Raw genomic sequence first — 16,639 nt, forward strand, 5'->3', positions numbered from 1 at the left:
TACCCTGCTAGAACAGCCCAACCTTCCTGCATAGTTCTACCACAAGCCCAGGGCAATAATTTTGAACTCAAATCTCAATACATCACTATGTTGCCCCACTTCCATGGGTTGACCTCTGAGGATGCATACCTATTTCTAAGGGAATTTGAAGAGGTATGTGTTCTAATTAAGATCCAACAACTTTCTGATGATGCTGTTAAGCTTAGGTTTATCACTTTTGCATTGAAAGACCAAGCTAAGAAGTGGTTGTATGGATTACCCACAAATTTCATAACCTCATGGGAACAGTTCACAGTTGTCTTCCTTAAGAAGTTTTTCCCAACTCATAAGACCAAAAAGCTTAGAAGTGATATCCTTCAGTTTAGGCAAAAGCCTAGTGAGTCATTTTCCAAACTTATGGAGAGATTCAAGAATCTACTCCAAGAATGCCCTCACCATAGCCTAGACCTATGGCATTTATGTCAAATAATTTATGAGGGTATTGATTACCCAACTAAACAAATGATAGAGTCTTTAGGCCCTGAGAGATTCACATCCTTTACAGATGAAGGAAAGGCATGGGAATTCTTACTTGACTTAGCTGACAAAACCCGTGAGTGGGAATCAACCCAAGAGAGTGAAAGAACCATAGGAGGAAAATGATATTTTGTGGATGGGATAGTAGCCAAGGAAGCCCATTTGGATAGCCTAATCAAGAGGATTGAGGCTATTGTTCCTAGAGAGCCATCATCAGCCAATTTGGTTAAGATTTGTGCTTGGTGCCAATCCCCTGGACATGTCATAGAAGAATGCCCCAACACCTCTGGGGGCACTTCTAATATAGTGTTAATGCCTTATACCAGAATAATCCATATAGTAACACTTACAATCCAGGATGGAGAAATCACCCAAATTTCTCTTGGAATCAAGGCAACCAAGCAGGACCTTCCAATTTCTATAATCAAGGTCAACCTGGACCCCAAAGGCCTCCCTTTGCACAACAATCTTTTTCCCAAAATACTTTTCCTAGGTCAAATGTAGGACCTCAGGCGAGTTTTCCTAGGGCCCCTCTCCTATCATCTTATCAGCAACCCCCTGGGTTTACCAACACTGGAGAGGCAAGTAGAATAAGTGACTTGGAAAAAAATATGGCCCTCCTCATGACAAGCCATCAAAATCTTACAAGAGAACTTACCCAAGTTGTCTCAATTATGCGTGAGAGGGAGAAGGGAACTTTACCTAGTCAACCAGAGCCTAACCCTAGGCATCATCAACCTGTTAGTTCAGAAGGACTAACTAATGCACCACTGAATATAGTACAAGGTCAGACTCAACAAGGGCCCTATAACCAATGCAATGCTGTTTATGCCCTTAGGAGTGGTAGAGAGTACCTACAGAGCGTTCCTAAATCTTCCCCATCTATTACTCCTGTTAACTCTTCTTCAATTGAGGACACAAGTGTGTCTCTTGTTCCAGGTTCGTCTGATGAACTTAAAGATTTTTCTGAAACTAAAGATGATTTGGGTGAGGAAACAAAAAATGATTCTTCTGAACAGGGGCAAATCCCTAACAGTCCTTATGTTCATCCTATCCCATTTCCTAATCGCTTGGTGCACAAAAAGAAGACTGCTTCCATGGATAAAATTTTAGAAGTCTTCAAAAAGGTGGAAGTGAACATCCCTCTTTTGGATGCCATATCCCAGATCCCCGCCTATGCAAAGGTACTGAAAGATTTGTATACTAACAAACGTATCACTACTGTGCCCAAGAAGGCGTTCTTGGCAGGTAACATTAGTTCCATAATTATTCAGCCCATAGCAGCCAAGTATAAGGATCCAGGGAGCCCTACCATATCTTGTGTCATAGGCAACACCTATATTGAGCATGCCTTACTTGACCTTGGTGCAAGTGTGAATCTTTTACCTTACCATGTGTACAAGCAACTAGGATTAGGAGAATTGAAAGCCACTGGAACTACTCTTCAGTTGGCAGATAGGTCTGTTAAGATTCCTAAAGGGATGGTTGAGGATGTCATACTAAAGGTGGGGGAACTTATTTTCCCTGTTGATTTCATTGTGTTAGATACTAAGCCCTTCTTAACCAAGGATGAGATCCCTATAATTCTAGGAAGACCATTCTTGGCTACCAGTAATGCATTAATCAATTGCCGGAATGGTTTCCTAAGATTAGCTTTTGGTAACCAAACTGTTGAGTTTAACATGTTTAGGATTGGCAAGCAACCACATATGGAAGAAGAGATCAATATGCTTGAGGATTTTCTGAATTTTTCTGATGATTTAGTTACCAACTTTGATATTGATTTTGATTCAGAATCCAAGAGTGTATGGATGAGTTGGATGATGATAGTGAAAATTTCTTTTCTGAAGTCTTGAGTCTTCACACACTTGTGGAGCCCTTAGGACCCCTTTCCAATTCCATTCCCAAACCTTCCATAGTTGAGCCCCCTAAGCTAGATCTTAAGGAGTTGCCATCTAATTTGAGGTATGCTTTCCTAGGGCTTGACCAGACTCTTTCTGTAATAATTTCTTTAGATTTGACTTCTAGCTAGGAAGAGGAGTTACTTAAAGTGTTAAAAGATAATAAGGAAGCCCTAGGTTGGACCATGGCTGATATCAAGGGTATAAGCCCTTCTATTGTGCAACATCATATACATCTTATGGAGGATTCCAAACCATCCACGGAACCCCAAAGAAGAGCTAACCCAGTGATGATGGAAGCTATTAAGAAAGAGATCCTAAAGTGCTTGGATCATGGAATAATTTATCCTATTTCTGACAGCCAATGGGTAAGCCCAGTTCACGTAGTGCCTAAGAAGTCTGGTGTGACTGTAGTTCCTAATGCCAATAATGAGTTGATCCCTACCCGTGTCCAAACAGGATGGCGTGTGTGCATTGACTACAGGAAGTTAAATGCGGTAACCTGGAAGGACCACTTCCCATTGCCATTCATTGATCAGATGTTAGAGAGGTTAGCTGGACATGAATACTATTGTTTTCTTAATGGATATTCTGGCTATAACCAAATCCCAATTGCTTTAGAAGACCAACATAAGACCACTTTTACATGCCCATATGGAACATTTGCTTATAGGTGTATGCCCTTTGGGCTTTGTAATGCCCCTGCTACTTTCCAACGATGCATGATGAGCATTTTTTCTGATATGGTCGAAAAATTCTTAGAAGTATTTATGGATGACTTTTCAATTCATGGGAATTCCTATTCTGAATGTCTTCATCATCTTTCCCTAGTTTCGAAAAGGTGCATATCTAAGAATTTGGTTTTGAATTGGGAGAAATGCCATTTTATGGTTAAATCTGGTATTGTTTTAGGCCATGTAATATCCAAGGAGGGAATTAAGGTAGATAGAGCCAAAGTGGATTTAATTGATAATTTACCACCTCCACAATCTGTTAAGGATGTTCGGTCTTTTCTAGGGCATGTAGGCTTCTACAGAAGGTTTATTAAGAACTTTAGTCAGTTAGCCCGACCTCTCACCTCATTACTTGTCAAAGATCAGACTTTTGAGTTTTCCAAAGAGTGCCTAGAATCCTTCAAGCAACTTAAGAAGGAGTTGACCAATGCACCCATTGTTCAACCTCCTGTTTGGATTGAACCTTTTGAACTGATGTGTGATGCTTCAGATTTTGCCATAGGAGTAGTTTTGGGTCAAAGGATTAATAAATTGCCCACTGTCATTTACTATACTAGTAGGACCTTAAATGATGCACAACTCAATTATACAACCACTGAAAAATAATTTTTAGCTGTTATGTTTGCATTAGAAAAGTTTCGATCTTACTTAGTTGGTTCACATGTGGTGGTGTATACTGATCATTCTGCTCTCAGATACCTAGTTCAGAAGAAGGATGCCAAAGCCCGTCTCATTAGGTGGGTTTTACTTTTGTAAGAGTTTGATTTAGATATTAGGGATAAGAAAGGAGTTGAAAACCTAGTTGCAGACCATTTATCCCGGCTTCCCAATTCCTTGACTGTTGATTCTCCAGTCAACGAGAACTTTCCAGATGAACAATTATTTGCAATGTCGAGTGAACCATGGTTTGCTGACATTGTCAACTTCTTAGTTTCAGGTGTGACTCCGGATCACTGGTCCACCCAAGATAAGTATAGGTTTCATTCCCAAGTTAAGCACTTTTTCTAAGATGATCCTTATTTGTTTAAGATATGTCCAGATCAGATTATCCGACGATGTGTTCCTGATCATGAGCAACATTCTATTCTCTCTTTTTGTCATGATCATGCATGTGGTGGACACTTTGGACCTAAGAAGACTGCCGCAAAGGTTCTCCAATGCAGATTTTATTGGCCCACTCTTTTTAGAGATGCTTTTGATTTTTGCAAGGCTTGCCCTGCCTGCCAGCCTTTTGGTCATATCAATAAAAGGAACATGATGCCCCTCAACCCTATTTTGGTAGTTGAGATCTTTGATGTATGGGGCATCGATTTTATGGGACCATTCCCTAATTCCTTTGGGAATTTGTACATACTTTTGGCTGTTGATTATGTTTCTAAATGGATAGATGCCATACCTTGTAAATCTAATGACCACAAAGTGGTGGTCCAGTTTCTCAAAGAGAACATTTCTTCCCGCTTTGGTACACCACGTGCAATAATTAGTGATAGGGGTACTCATTTTTGTAATCGACCTTTTAAGGCCCTAATGAAAAAGTATGGGATCACCCATAAGTTATCTACCCCTTATCACCCCCAAACTAGTGGCCAAGTGGAGGTGTCTAATAGGCAGATCAAACAAATCTTGGAGAAAACTGTTAATCCCAACTGTAAGGATTGGTCCCTTAGGCTCATTGATGCCTTGTGGGCCCATCGGACTGCATTCAAGACTGACCTTGGCCAGTCTCCCTACCGTTTGGTGTATGGAAAAGCTTGTCACTTACCAGTTGAGTTAGAGCATAAGGCCTTTTGGGCCATTAAGAAGCTTAACTTTGATTTGTCTGAAGCAGGAATTCATCGTAGGCTCCAACTATCTGAGTTGGAGGAACTTAGGAATGAAGCTTATGAAAGTTCTAGAATTTACAAGGAAAAGACCAAAGCTTTCTATGATAAACACATTCTGCGTAAATCTTTTGCAATTGGTGATAAGGTCTTATTGTACAACTCTCGATTGTATCTTTTTCTTGGTAAGCTTAGATCCCGATGGGATGGCCCATTTATTGTTCATAATGTATATCCCCATGGGGCTATGGAAATTTTGAATCCAGGAACAGGGGTAATTTCGAAGGTTAATGGTCAGCGTTTGAAACCGTTCCTCGAGTTTCCTACTACTAGTAGTGAAGAGGTCATGGATCTCCATGAACCTCTTTACACTGATGACTAACTTTTAATCAGGTATGACCCCCTTGCATTGTCTTTGCTTTTAATTCTTTCCATGCATTGAGGACATTGCATGACTTAAGTGTGGGGGAGGGAAACTAGTTTTTGTTTTTTTTTTCACTTTGTTTTGTTTGTTTTTCTTTTTATTTTTGAGCTTGCTAAGGATGAAGTCCTACTTTGGCTTTTGGCTAATGATCAGACCATTCGGATGCTTGATGTATGAAAATAAAAGTTTTGATGAAGGTATCCATTTTGAACGTATAAAACCCTGTTGAGAAGAAAGAAACAAGCATGTGTCTTGAGATGGGACTTTCTTTTGAAAAATAAGAGATCCCTAATTTTATGGTGATGGACCATATGTAAGTTTGTGGGTTCCTTGTACTTTTGATTTGGAGTTGAGACCTTCTTTTTAATTTGGCATGGGTTGACAAATGCACAATTTTAAATGAAATGTGAAATGTGGTATAAAGAAGAATAAGAGTTGATTCCCTTGGAACTAGACAGGGCATTGCGCCTCAGGAAGCGTGGTGTCTTGATCGAAATTCCTTGGGAGGAAACTTCTGAAGTAACTCTAGCATCACTGCCTTTGTGGGCATATGCAAAAAGCGAAGCTACATAGTAACTTGGGTGTCTGGTGTTTGCTCCACCATGTTATTTAGGCCAAAAGTAGTGGAGTAGAATAGAGCTTATTAGTGAAAAAAAAAAGAGAAAAAATGTGCAAATGTCATTAATGCTTGGTAACATGTTTGGTCAAAAATGCTCCAACGCCTTAGTCATTGGTTCCCTATTTCTTCACAAGTGGTTTTGCCCTAAGATAAGGATGTTTTGGAAGAGACGAGGTGAGTTCAAAATTAAGAAATATGCTAGTGCCTGGAATTGATGAAGGGTAATAAAAGTTCAAGTGTGGGGGTCCCTTGTAAGAGAAATTATCTTTGCTCCGGATTGGTATGTGCCTTACCTTTAGCCAAAGTTGGGATTTGTTTATTCTGAATTTTGGGTTTATATTCACTGCAAACACCCATGAGACACAACTCGTCCACTAGGGGTGACTTAGGGGTTTAAAGGCTTGTTGCACATGCTAAGTGCAACCATGATTCCTATAAAAGTGAGTTAGTTTTTTTTGTTTTTATTCTTTTTCTTTTTGTTTTGCTTGAGGACTAGCAAAGTCTAAGTGTGGGGGAATTCTGATGAGCACATTTATGTGTGAAATCTAGGGTAGTAAAACATGCATTTTACATATTTAGAATGGAGCTACCTTGGGTTTTACTCTCTTTTTGCAAGTTTTATATTTTCAAGGCCTTAAGGATTATCGGGTGCTATATCTTCAATTTTACATGTAAAGAGGTCCTATTTCTTTCCATGATTGCGAAGAGGACGAAATTCTAAGCAAGATGGACGTGTTCAATTAAAAGTACACATTCGGTTGGTCACCCGTACAAATGATTATTCTTTTCGGGTCAGAAAAAGAATAATGGATCATAACTGAACCGAGATGCAGAACCAGCCCGTTTGCAATTGTCCCAGAGGTACAAGGAATATTCCAAATGCCAACAAGGATCGATGGACCACATCCTTAAGTGATTGAAGATTTGTTTTTAGTAACAACAACTACCAACTGTAGTTGGTGAGCTATGGTGTACAAAATTCCCTTGCTCACCAAGAGGTCTCAAGTTTGAATCTCAATGTTGTTTTTTTTAGAGAATTTTGTTGAAGATTTCCTGTTTTTCACTCACTTAAAGCACTAAGGGCATGGAGGGGATTTCCACATCAAATTAGAAGCAAGGAAAATCGTGGAAGCAAGAAGAAAAAAATAAAAAAAGGAAAGGAAAATCGTGGAAGCAAGAAGAGAAGAAAAAAAAAAGGAAAGAAAAAAAGGGAGAACCAAAGATTGTCCAAATCTTCTCTCTCCTCCACATCATCACCAAAATATTGTCCAAATCACACAAAGCAAGAAGAAAATCGTCCCTAGGAGAGAGAAAAAGAAGAAAAATAAATTAGAAAAAAAAAAAGAAAGAAAATAAGCAAAAAATTATAGGAAATTTCTCAAAATTTATTTCTCTCTTCTCTCTCCTCCACCTTAGCACTTTTGGTCTCAAAAGATCTCACAATCAATTGTGGGTTTTTCTCTTTTAGGAAAGAGAAAATTGTTACCTTACCTCCCCATTCCCTATAAATACAACTCATGTAAGAGGAGGGGAGACAATTCATTCTTCTTCTAGTTTTTTTTTTAGTTGCTCTCTCTCTCCCTCTCTCACTCTTTGGTTTTAGTTCTTCTCTATTTTTGCTTTAATCACTTTTGTAATAGTTTTTTTTTTATTTCAATTAATGCAAGTACTCTTTTATTTTTATTCAGTTCTTTTTATGTTTATGATTTATGCAATTGAGTTGTAATTTTTTAAGTTATAGTTCTAGGCTTAGATCTAGGTGACAAGATCATGAGCCGTGGAGCAATTTTTTTTCAAGTTCAAGCATTGATTCAAGTAAGTAGGCTCCTTCAGTAGTCTTCTCTCCCCCCTCTCATTCCCTCTTTTGACTACCTTTTCTTTCTTAATTTAGGATTTTTATTTTTAGTCGTTACATTATTGCTATCCCTTTCCCCCAAGGTTCATGGCTAGTGTATGTGTTGGCTTTGCCCCTCCTAGTCATAGAACCATCAATTTATTGTTTTTATTTTGATTGTCTCCCTTTCCCTAAAGCCAAGTAGAGTAACCCTTGTAAGAGTGACTCTCTGGTCAAGTAGGGAAGCTCATATTATGATGCATCCCTCGGGCTAAGTAGAGAAACGTACTTGTGAGTCTCTCTATAGCTTTATCCCCTTTCTTTTACTTTATTTTTATTTCAGTATTTTTTTCCTTTATTTATTTATATTTTTTTTAATTGCATGGGTTGTTTATTTTCAGTTATTTATTTATTTAATTTTAATTACGTGGCTTGCGTCTTTAAATTCTTAGATGACGAATGGTTAGGACGTTATTTTAGATACATATGTTTAGGATGGTAATTAGAATTAGATCAAAATCATTAATCGGTTCACTTTCGCATTATTAAAAGAAATAAAAAAATAAAGTGGCTGCTCTCCCTGTGTTCGACCCGTAGCTACACTGATCCGTACGCTTGCGATTACATTTTAAATCTCAAACAATATGTGAATTGTACTTTTATTGTGTAAATATCATGCCTTCGGGCCCACATGTATATAACTATCGTATCACAATTCGGGTATCAAGTATTATAGAAATATTCACAGGTAAACCAAGTCTTCCACTGATCTGATAATATTTTATTAGTTGTGTGTATGTTGTGGTGGAATACAGTATCAGATGATCCAGGCAGGTTTGGGTTAGCCGGTGTTAACCCGGTCATTGGCCCGGTTCTGTGCGAACAGGGTGTGACAATACTGATCCACAATATTAAGGAAACAACATAAAACCAGTCACAGTAATCGATCTCAAGTTAGGACACAGCAGGTCACTAAAAGACAAAAAATTGGGAGATTTTTAGACTCTTCAGAAACAGTCCATACTAGGGTCGATCCTTAGTAGTATTTGGACAACCAATCGACCAAAATCTGGGCTCAAACCGACACTAAGATCTGGGTATTCCAGTAGGGGCGGATGCTCTGTTTTGTAGAATTTTCTGGGCAGCAGAGTGATAGATTACATACCTGGTTTTTGTAGCCTTAATAAACCTTGAAGATATATAAGAACTTAAAGAGAATAACACTTGAAGTAGACCTCCTGGACTTCACGCCACAAGGAGACATTTGGATCGCACACCAAGTCCTTCTTCCTCGGTCAGACACAAGGAAACAGCCATGGATACCCAGCGGCAGCACAAGAGAGTTTTTTTTCTTAATAATCAAAATCGTGGGCCTTAGTATGGCGCCCTTCTTTATTTATAATGATGGGGTATATGATTACAAAGAATAGAAACCCAAGTTTCTAAATATTGACTAAATAAACTACCAACATGTAGTTACCAAATCTAGAAAATTGTAATCTAATGAAATTAGAAACTAGCTTAGAACAGAAATTAGAAACTAATTTTAAGACTGAAAATAGAAATTAACTAGAAACTACTAAGTAACTAATAACCCCATCTTAGCCCAAACCGTGGGCCATTAGAAGCAGCCCTGGTCGACCTCAGCCACTATGGTGATGGTCGACCCTCTTCCTTCTTCTTACATATGTCTTCAGCTCTGCATCACTAAGCGAACTTAATCTGACCAAACTTGAGTAGGTATAGGATTCAGTAATATGGTTTTTTTTTTTTTTTTTTTTTGGGGGGGGTGGGGGGACTTGGTTAAACATTCGGTTGGGTCTGCTGCTCCGGTTCAAGATGAATATTTAGCCCTGACAATTGATTCACTGTTCTCCAACAGAACCTCAGTTTCATCCACAATTTCTTTCCATGTAGAGGATGAAGCAGAGAGGCCGAACCTCGACGCAACAGTAAGGTTGCTCCATTAGACCTAGTGGTCACGGGTTTGAATCGGGATTCAGACGCTCCATGAAGCTGGGGTAAGGCTGAGTACATTATGTCCCTCCCTAGAGCCCGCAGTGGTGGGTGCCCCGTGCATGGGTACACGCCTCTTCTTTTTTGTGCCTGATGAAGTAGATGGAGGTCATGGTGATCCAGTAGGAGGGTGGGAGATAGTGAAGGCTTTTCTCCTACCATGACAAAGGGGGCAGTTTTCCTAAACATTCCATTTAAGAAGCCTTTCCTAGACGGCCCCAAAAATCTTGCCACCTAGCACATCAGATGGCTTCCTAAATCGCCCTAAAAATCTTGCCACCTGGCACATCAGATGGCTTCCTAAATGACCCTAATAATCTTCCTCATATAGCATCAGATGGGGCTCAAATTTTGTGGACATGTAGATCTCAATGTCCCCTGCTCACATGTCAAGTTTCATCCCAACAAAATTTACAAAGTGAAAAAATAGAGATTTAAAAATTTCTAGACTTTGGGAGGGTGCCCAGTAGTGGTGGGATTACTGTAGGCATATATGTATACATACATGGGAAGTGGTTTGATTAAATTAGGTTCTGAAACGTCGCTAATCAAAACCATGCCCTCTTTATCTGTCAGAATAGCTGCATTATTTGTACACGTGACACAATGAGGGTGGGCCTTTTAGGAAAGTAGTTTTTCCCATGACAATTTCATTTCCTTGTTTATCTGGAAAACTAGAAATTGCTTGTAGTTTGTCTTGCAATTTTCTTATCATCTCATTGATCCTCAACATATGGTGATCCTTATTTCTTCTGAGAAAGAATTATTTATAACCATGTGGTTTTTCATGTATTTGTCTTTTGTTTCATGACATGCTTATCAATCTGCTTGTGTTACCCTATTGTTTGACTGTGGATATGGTTCTTAGGAACTATGGTGTGCCATTGCACTTAATTCGAGAACTCTATGATACCTTCCGCAACTTCAAGGTCCGAGTATCTGAATATATTCGCTATCGGAAAATCACTTCAAATATGAATGAACGTTTCCCAGATGTGACACCTGAAGAGCTTAATGCGTGAGTGTCAATATTTGCCTTTCTGCTTATGTGAATATTCTTTTTCCTGACATTTTCTTGAATTAATCATAAAATTATGTTCAATTTGCAGAAGTGATGCAACATGCATTATTTGTCATGAGGAGATGGTGAGAGCCAAAAAGCTCCTTTGTGGACACCTTTTTCATGTGAATTGCCTCCGGTCATGGTTAGAGCGGCAACATACTTGTCCTACATGCAGAGCACTTGTTGTTCCTCCTGAAAATGGGATAACTGCATCTGGGAGACATGGAGTCAGGTCTGATTTTCATCAGCAAGGTAATTTCTAGAAATTGGCTTCATTTCTTTTCATGCTTGTGACTTGAAATCACAATGGTTCCTTTGGGGGTGTCTCATTAATTTGTGGTGAGGTGATGTGTTCAAAACATTGTTTTAGGAAGAAAAGGCATTGGCCTGCTATGCAACATTCCAAAAATTTGTAATTTTGGTGGCTGAATTATCATTCCCTTCAATGTTTATGTTTTCATGTTTTCATTATCTTTTGTTGCTGAATTATCATTCCCTTAATGTTCTTGTTTTCAAGTATTTTGTTGTATCCTCTAGAAGAATTGGACTCAGAAGCAAACATTTTACAGAATTTAGACATGTTGAGATACTTTCTTGCCCTTACATTTTAAGATACCTGTGAAAATTGGATCGGTTTGTTTTCATTTCTCATTACAAATGTTAAATTTTAGTACCCCATGACATTTGGAGTTCATAAAGTCATGTTATGAGTTCACAAATTGCATGAGTTTACTGCTGATGTTTTCATTTTTATGTTTGGATACTGAATGCAACTTAAGTATTAGCTTTCTTGCTTACTTAGAAGTCGAATCTCAGTTTATTTTATTGGATCCCCTGAAGAGACATATCAGCTGAGTCTCCAGACCCTAAATTTGACAGTCAGTTGTATCCAATTCCTAGACATACTTATTTGCATCCAACATCTATTTTTGTAAGATTATTTGCATGCCCCCACCCAGATTACTGTAGCACCCCTCTCCCTAGGAAATGTCCTAAATATCTCCCCTTATTTGATGAGTTTCATAATACCCCCTGCAAAGTCTGAAACTTCACACAGGTGGGCGTCGGAGGGAACCTACTTCCTATATATATATATATATATATGTTTTTTTTTATTATTATTTTTTTGATGATGTGGTGGCTTTGTTGACCGATTTTGTCAAATATCGGAGTTGGGGCTATTTTGTTTTTTTAAATGTGCCAATATGATGGTTATGAGTATGAACCATACTTGGAATTGAACACTTTGACCCAGATAAAAAAGCATGGGCATGGATTTTAAGTATATTCTTGAGTGTACTCATGAGATATAGGCTCTCAGTATTTTTTGGCCAACCTTTGATGGATTGATTAATACTTGGGTTTATTGTAACTGAAAGGTTTTTCTTCCCTGGTATATAGTTGTAATGATGCAGAGACTTTTCTTCTGTAGTTTTACCATCTTCATTTTGTGTCTCTTTTTTGTGTGCATGGTTGAGGTAGAGAAATCTTCTGGGATTGTTGATGAAGTGAAGCTGCTATATTTTAAAAACTCACCATTTTAACCTTGTGCAGGAATGGATGCTGCAAGTACGTCTACTCAGGGTTCAGAAGGTGGTGCAACTGATAATAATTTGACACAGCATCAAATCAGACTCCAAGCTGCAGCTGCTGCTGCTGCAGTATATGAGAAATCTTTTGTTTATCCTTCTGTGAATGCCTTTGCATGGTTTGCATTTCCATTGTGGGCATTAAAATAGTTGCTCTGTTAGGATGCATAGTTGCTTCACTTGTTTGGTTCAATTGCATTTTTGCATATGAAGTCAAAGTTATTACATAGCGTAGAACTTTTCGATTTAGTTGAGTTTGAGGACAGCCCCCATTTATTATATTATAGTGTTGTTCCATAAAATGTACCGTCTCAGTGTGGTTCTGTTCATCGAGTGACTATGAAGCACAGTTGGGGGTCCCCATGCTAGCTTTTTGGAAATACACCCAGCATAAGGATTCTGCTTTTGCCTGAGACATTATAAGAAACCAAAATTCCCCCTGCTGATAAATTATATAGAAGATCTGATGTAGTTAGGGCTACCAAGAGGAGCCATTGAGTGACCAGATTGTGGTCCAGCTCTGCCCTATATCTGGCCCTGGTTCAGCCCATCAAATCAGGCCAAGTGGCATGCTGATCTGGCCCTTCTATGGCCACATCTAACCAGCCCAAAAGCTGGAAAACATTGTTCATGAGTTACTCCTGCAATTCTGCCCTCAAAAGAATCTTCTAGAAGACCCCTGCTGCTGTCCCTTATTGTTGAAGAATTAAATTCAAAGGACTCGTCCAAACAGCCATCGATTGTAGCTTCAAGGGAGGAGACCAGCAGCCATCCAATTGGCCAATTAGAGTTTTATTAGTTTTTTTTTTTACTTCTAATTCCTTCCGTCTAGTTCACAACTAAGTTTGTTAGTTAGTTAGTCAGTTAGTTTCCTTTCATTTGTCTATTTTTAGGCAAAGTAGTTAGTTAGGCTCTGTACTGTAACGATTCTGTTTTTTTAACATGATTTTGGGGCTAGCACACTTTTTTGCATTTCTATTTTTTTGGAGTGATTCTGCATCTTAAATGTTGTATGGTAATCGCAAAAAAAAAATTGATTTTGTAACCTGAAAGAAACAGAAACATGTATGGTTCGTACTTAATAGAATCGTTTCTGTTAGAAACCAATATTTACATAAAGTGTCATCTTCACCATGGGTGTCAAAGTTGTGATTTTTAAATAAAATCTAAGGATAGTCAATGGTTTTTTAATAAATTCTAAGTTATGAAAATCATTATTACCCAAATAACTTAAGTTGAATGAGATAAATAAGAATATTTCCATATCAACAACATGGTATTCACTTCAAATATGAAATATTTGGCCGTGTTTCCTTGCCATATGAAATATGAAATGTTTCAACAAAAATATGATCTATCATAATAACATAAAAGTATGAACAAGAATAAATTCAAATATTGACATAATTCTTAAAGTATCTAATTATGAACTTAAGGGCATAAATTAGGTCTTCCAACTTAATTCTTAACTGCAAAACATGTCCCACTACTTCAAAGTTTAAATCCAATCATCAAAATGTAATCATGTAATTTGAGCCATTCCGGCTTTAACAGCTAACTCATTTGCAATCTTTTTCCTAAGATCATCCATCTATCTTCTTCTTTTTGCTAAGTTTATACTAATGTGAGCCGGTGGTACATAATCTTGAATTTCTTCAGGCTCCTGATTCGACCAATTTTCACCAAACTCCTCAAAATTCTTGTCTGCAATTTCTTCCTCCCGAATGAAGTTGTGAAGTGCACAACAAGCAATGACGATGCATGTTTGGGTGTTCAGTGGAAAACATGGCATTTTGCTGAGAATTGGAAAGTGCTTCTTCAAAGAACCAAAACTGCACTCTATGACATTCCTAACAGAAGAGTGTCTATTATTAAATAGCTCTACTGCTGTCCTTGGATGTCTATTCCTATAATCATTTAGATGGTATCTTTGTCCTTTGAACGGCGTCAAGAACCCAGTAGTAGATGATAACCAGAATCAACCACATAATGTTTACCTAGCACGTAAAGTGAAAAGTAATGAATCAACACAATATGTAAAATAGAGCATAATCAACTGATGAGGTTAAGATTTAGAATGTACCAGGTGGAGGATGAGGAAATTCAAATTTAGGGTTATTCAATGCCTCATTGAATACTCGACAATCATTTGTAGAACCCTCCCAACCAGCGTACACAAAAGTGAAATTCATGTCAAGGTCACATACACACATAACATTCCAGGTCGTATCTCCTTTCCTTCCTCTGTACAGTATTTGTTTGGGTAGAGGTACAGAAGCACTAACATGAGTGCCATCAATCGCGCCAATGCAGTCCTAGTACCAATACATAGATATTCATCAAATCAAACCACGTATAACCACAAAACAACATAATCATTGTTTTAATTATAAGCAACATACCTTGAAGAAAGGATAGTGTAATATCCCGCTTCTTAAACCCGGTCTGATTTCGTGGTTGAACCGGTTTAACCATGCAGGAACCGAGCCAGAGGATGTTAGAGCGGGTTCCTTATGGGCTATGATGGCACGGGTGACCTTAAACACCGGCTGGCCCGACAAGTCCGAGCCAGTGCCAGAAGAGACGGGAGTGCCCAAACCGTGTACGTGCACCTACCATAAGGCTATGTACGGATAGAACAGGTATTATATCCGTATTTTAAGGTTATATACGTATGCTACATTGTATGCTTGGGGTAGGGTCCGAGCCGAGGTCAGAGCCCGGTCAAAATCCCAAGTTTTGACTCTCGGATGGGTATGTCGGGTGGGTACACCCACCCACCTGAGTGACCCACCCAACACTATTCACTTAATTAGGAATAGTATATAAAGCTTTATGACTTCTTTTCTTTCCATTTATTACCCCCGTACGTTTGGTGAGAAAAGTAAAGAGGAGAGAGAAAAAGAAAGGGAAGAAGAAAAGAAGAGGAAGAAAGGAAGGATTTCAGCGGCGCCGAAGCTCGATCTTGCCATTCCGGTGCCGGAAGAGTAATCTTCAACTCGAGATCTACAGTTGGAGGTAAGAAAAGTTGGGTTTTATGAACATTCACCATACCCACGCTTTAAACCCTTGATTCGGGTATGGTTTCTTAAGATCTTGTAGACACCCTTTGAAATGATGAATCTAAGATTTAATAGATGATTTATGTGTTGATCTTGAAGGATTTGAAGAGATATTGACAAGGTAGAAGGAGCATTGTGAGTTGGAAGTGATTTGGAGGGTTTGAAGTCATTCTTGGGCAAAGAAGGTAAGATGGTTCCCCTCACTTGAGTCTAACTTAGATCTAAGCTAGAACCATCCTATAGGACTTTAAAGGTGTGAAGAATGGGTTGAGAAAAGCCCTATTTGGGTCCCCAAGGAATGGAGGAAGTTGAGAAGAAACTGGGGTTTTTCCGCCAAAACCGGCGGGTGTAACCGGCGGGTCCCTACCCGCCTGAGTCACCCACCTGAGAGGACCAGGGGGGTTCTGGCCAAACCGGCGGGTAGGACCGGCGGGTCCTACCGGCGGGTCCATACCCGCCGGTCCAAAACCGGCGGGTAGGACCGGTGGGTAGACAACCCACCTGAGTGACCCACCTGAGTGGCCAGAATGTGATTCTTAGGTCCGATCGAGCCCAAATCGGACGTGGGACCTTCTTTCGACGTTCTAAACACGATTTTGACGTCGGATTTCATTAATTTTGATTCTAAAATGGTGAAGTACTAACCCCTCTCAATTTTGTTAGGTTCACCAAAGCCTACCCATTTCGCTCCGGATCTCACCCGTACCAAGCGGGAATCCTTGTACGCTACAAGTAAGTGGAGAGAGGACGTTTGGCCTTGTTTCAAGGCATTTGTTTGGCATTCATATAACCATATCTAATCTAGTCATGTCATCATGAATATGCTATATAGAATAGTCATTTCACACATTGACGTGCACTTATGCTATGTTTATTTTTCAAATGCAAATGGAATGAGATGTTATATGTCGAATGTGTACATCATGTTGCATAATGCATTGATAGACTAGATGCCGTGGTCGGCTTGGAAACGAATGCATTGGTGGCCCGTGGTATGGGACACGGTGGCACTATGCAGTCGTACTACATATAGGAGCATGCGGTATTAGGATTCTCACCAT

The 16,639-nt window shown here is 39.0% G+C and overlaps 1 protein-coding gene and 1 non-coding gene across 2 annotated transcripts; one reads left to right on the top strand and one right to left on the bottom strand.

Moving 5' to 3' along the window:
* Positions 1-336: 336 nt before the first annotated feature.
* LOC122080443 lies at positions 337-443 on the bottom strand. Its single transcript, XR_006140737.1, has one exon. It is a non-coding gene; the product is annotated as a small nucleolar RNA R71 (small nucleolar RNA).
* A 10,244-nt stretch (positions 444-10,687) lies between these two features.
* Positions 10,688-13,422, top strand: LOC122078347 (ERAD-associated E3 ubiquitin-protein ligase HRD1A-like). Its single transcript, XM_042644300.1, has 3 exons — positions 10,688-10,882; positions 10,974-11,179; positions 12,482-13,422. The coding sequence occupies exons 1-3, from the start codon at positions 10,722-10,724 to the stop codon at positions 12,664-12,666; spliced, it is 552 nt and encodes a 183-aa protein (XP_042500234.1). The 5' UTR covers positions 10,688-10,721; the 3' UTR covers positions 12,667-13,422.
* Positions 13,423-16,639: the final 3,217 nt, after the last annotated feature.

The sequence above is a fragment of the Macadamia integrifolia genome, chromosome 5 (genome assembly GCF_013358625.1).
Source record: "Macadamia integrifolia cultivar HAES 741 chromosome 5, SCU_Mint_v3, whole genome shotgun sequence".
Taxonomy (NCBI): Eukaryota; Viridiplantae; Streptophyta; class Magnoliopsida; order Proteales; family Proteaceae; genus Macadamia; species Macadamia integrifolia.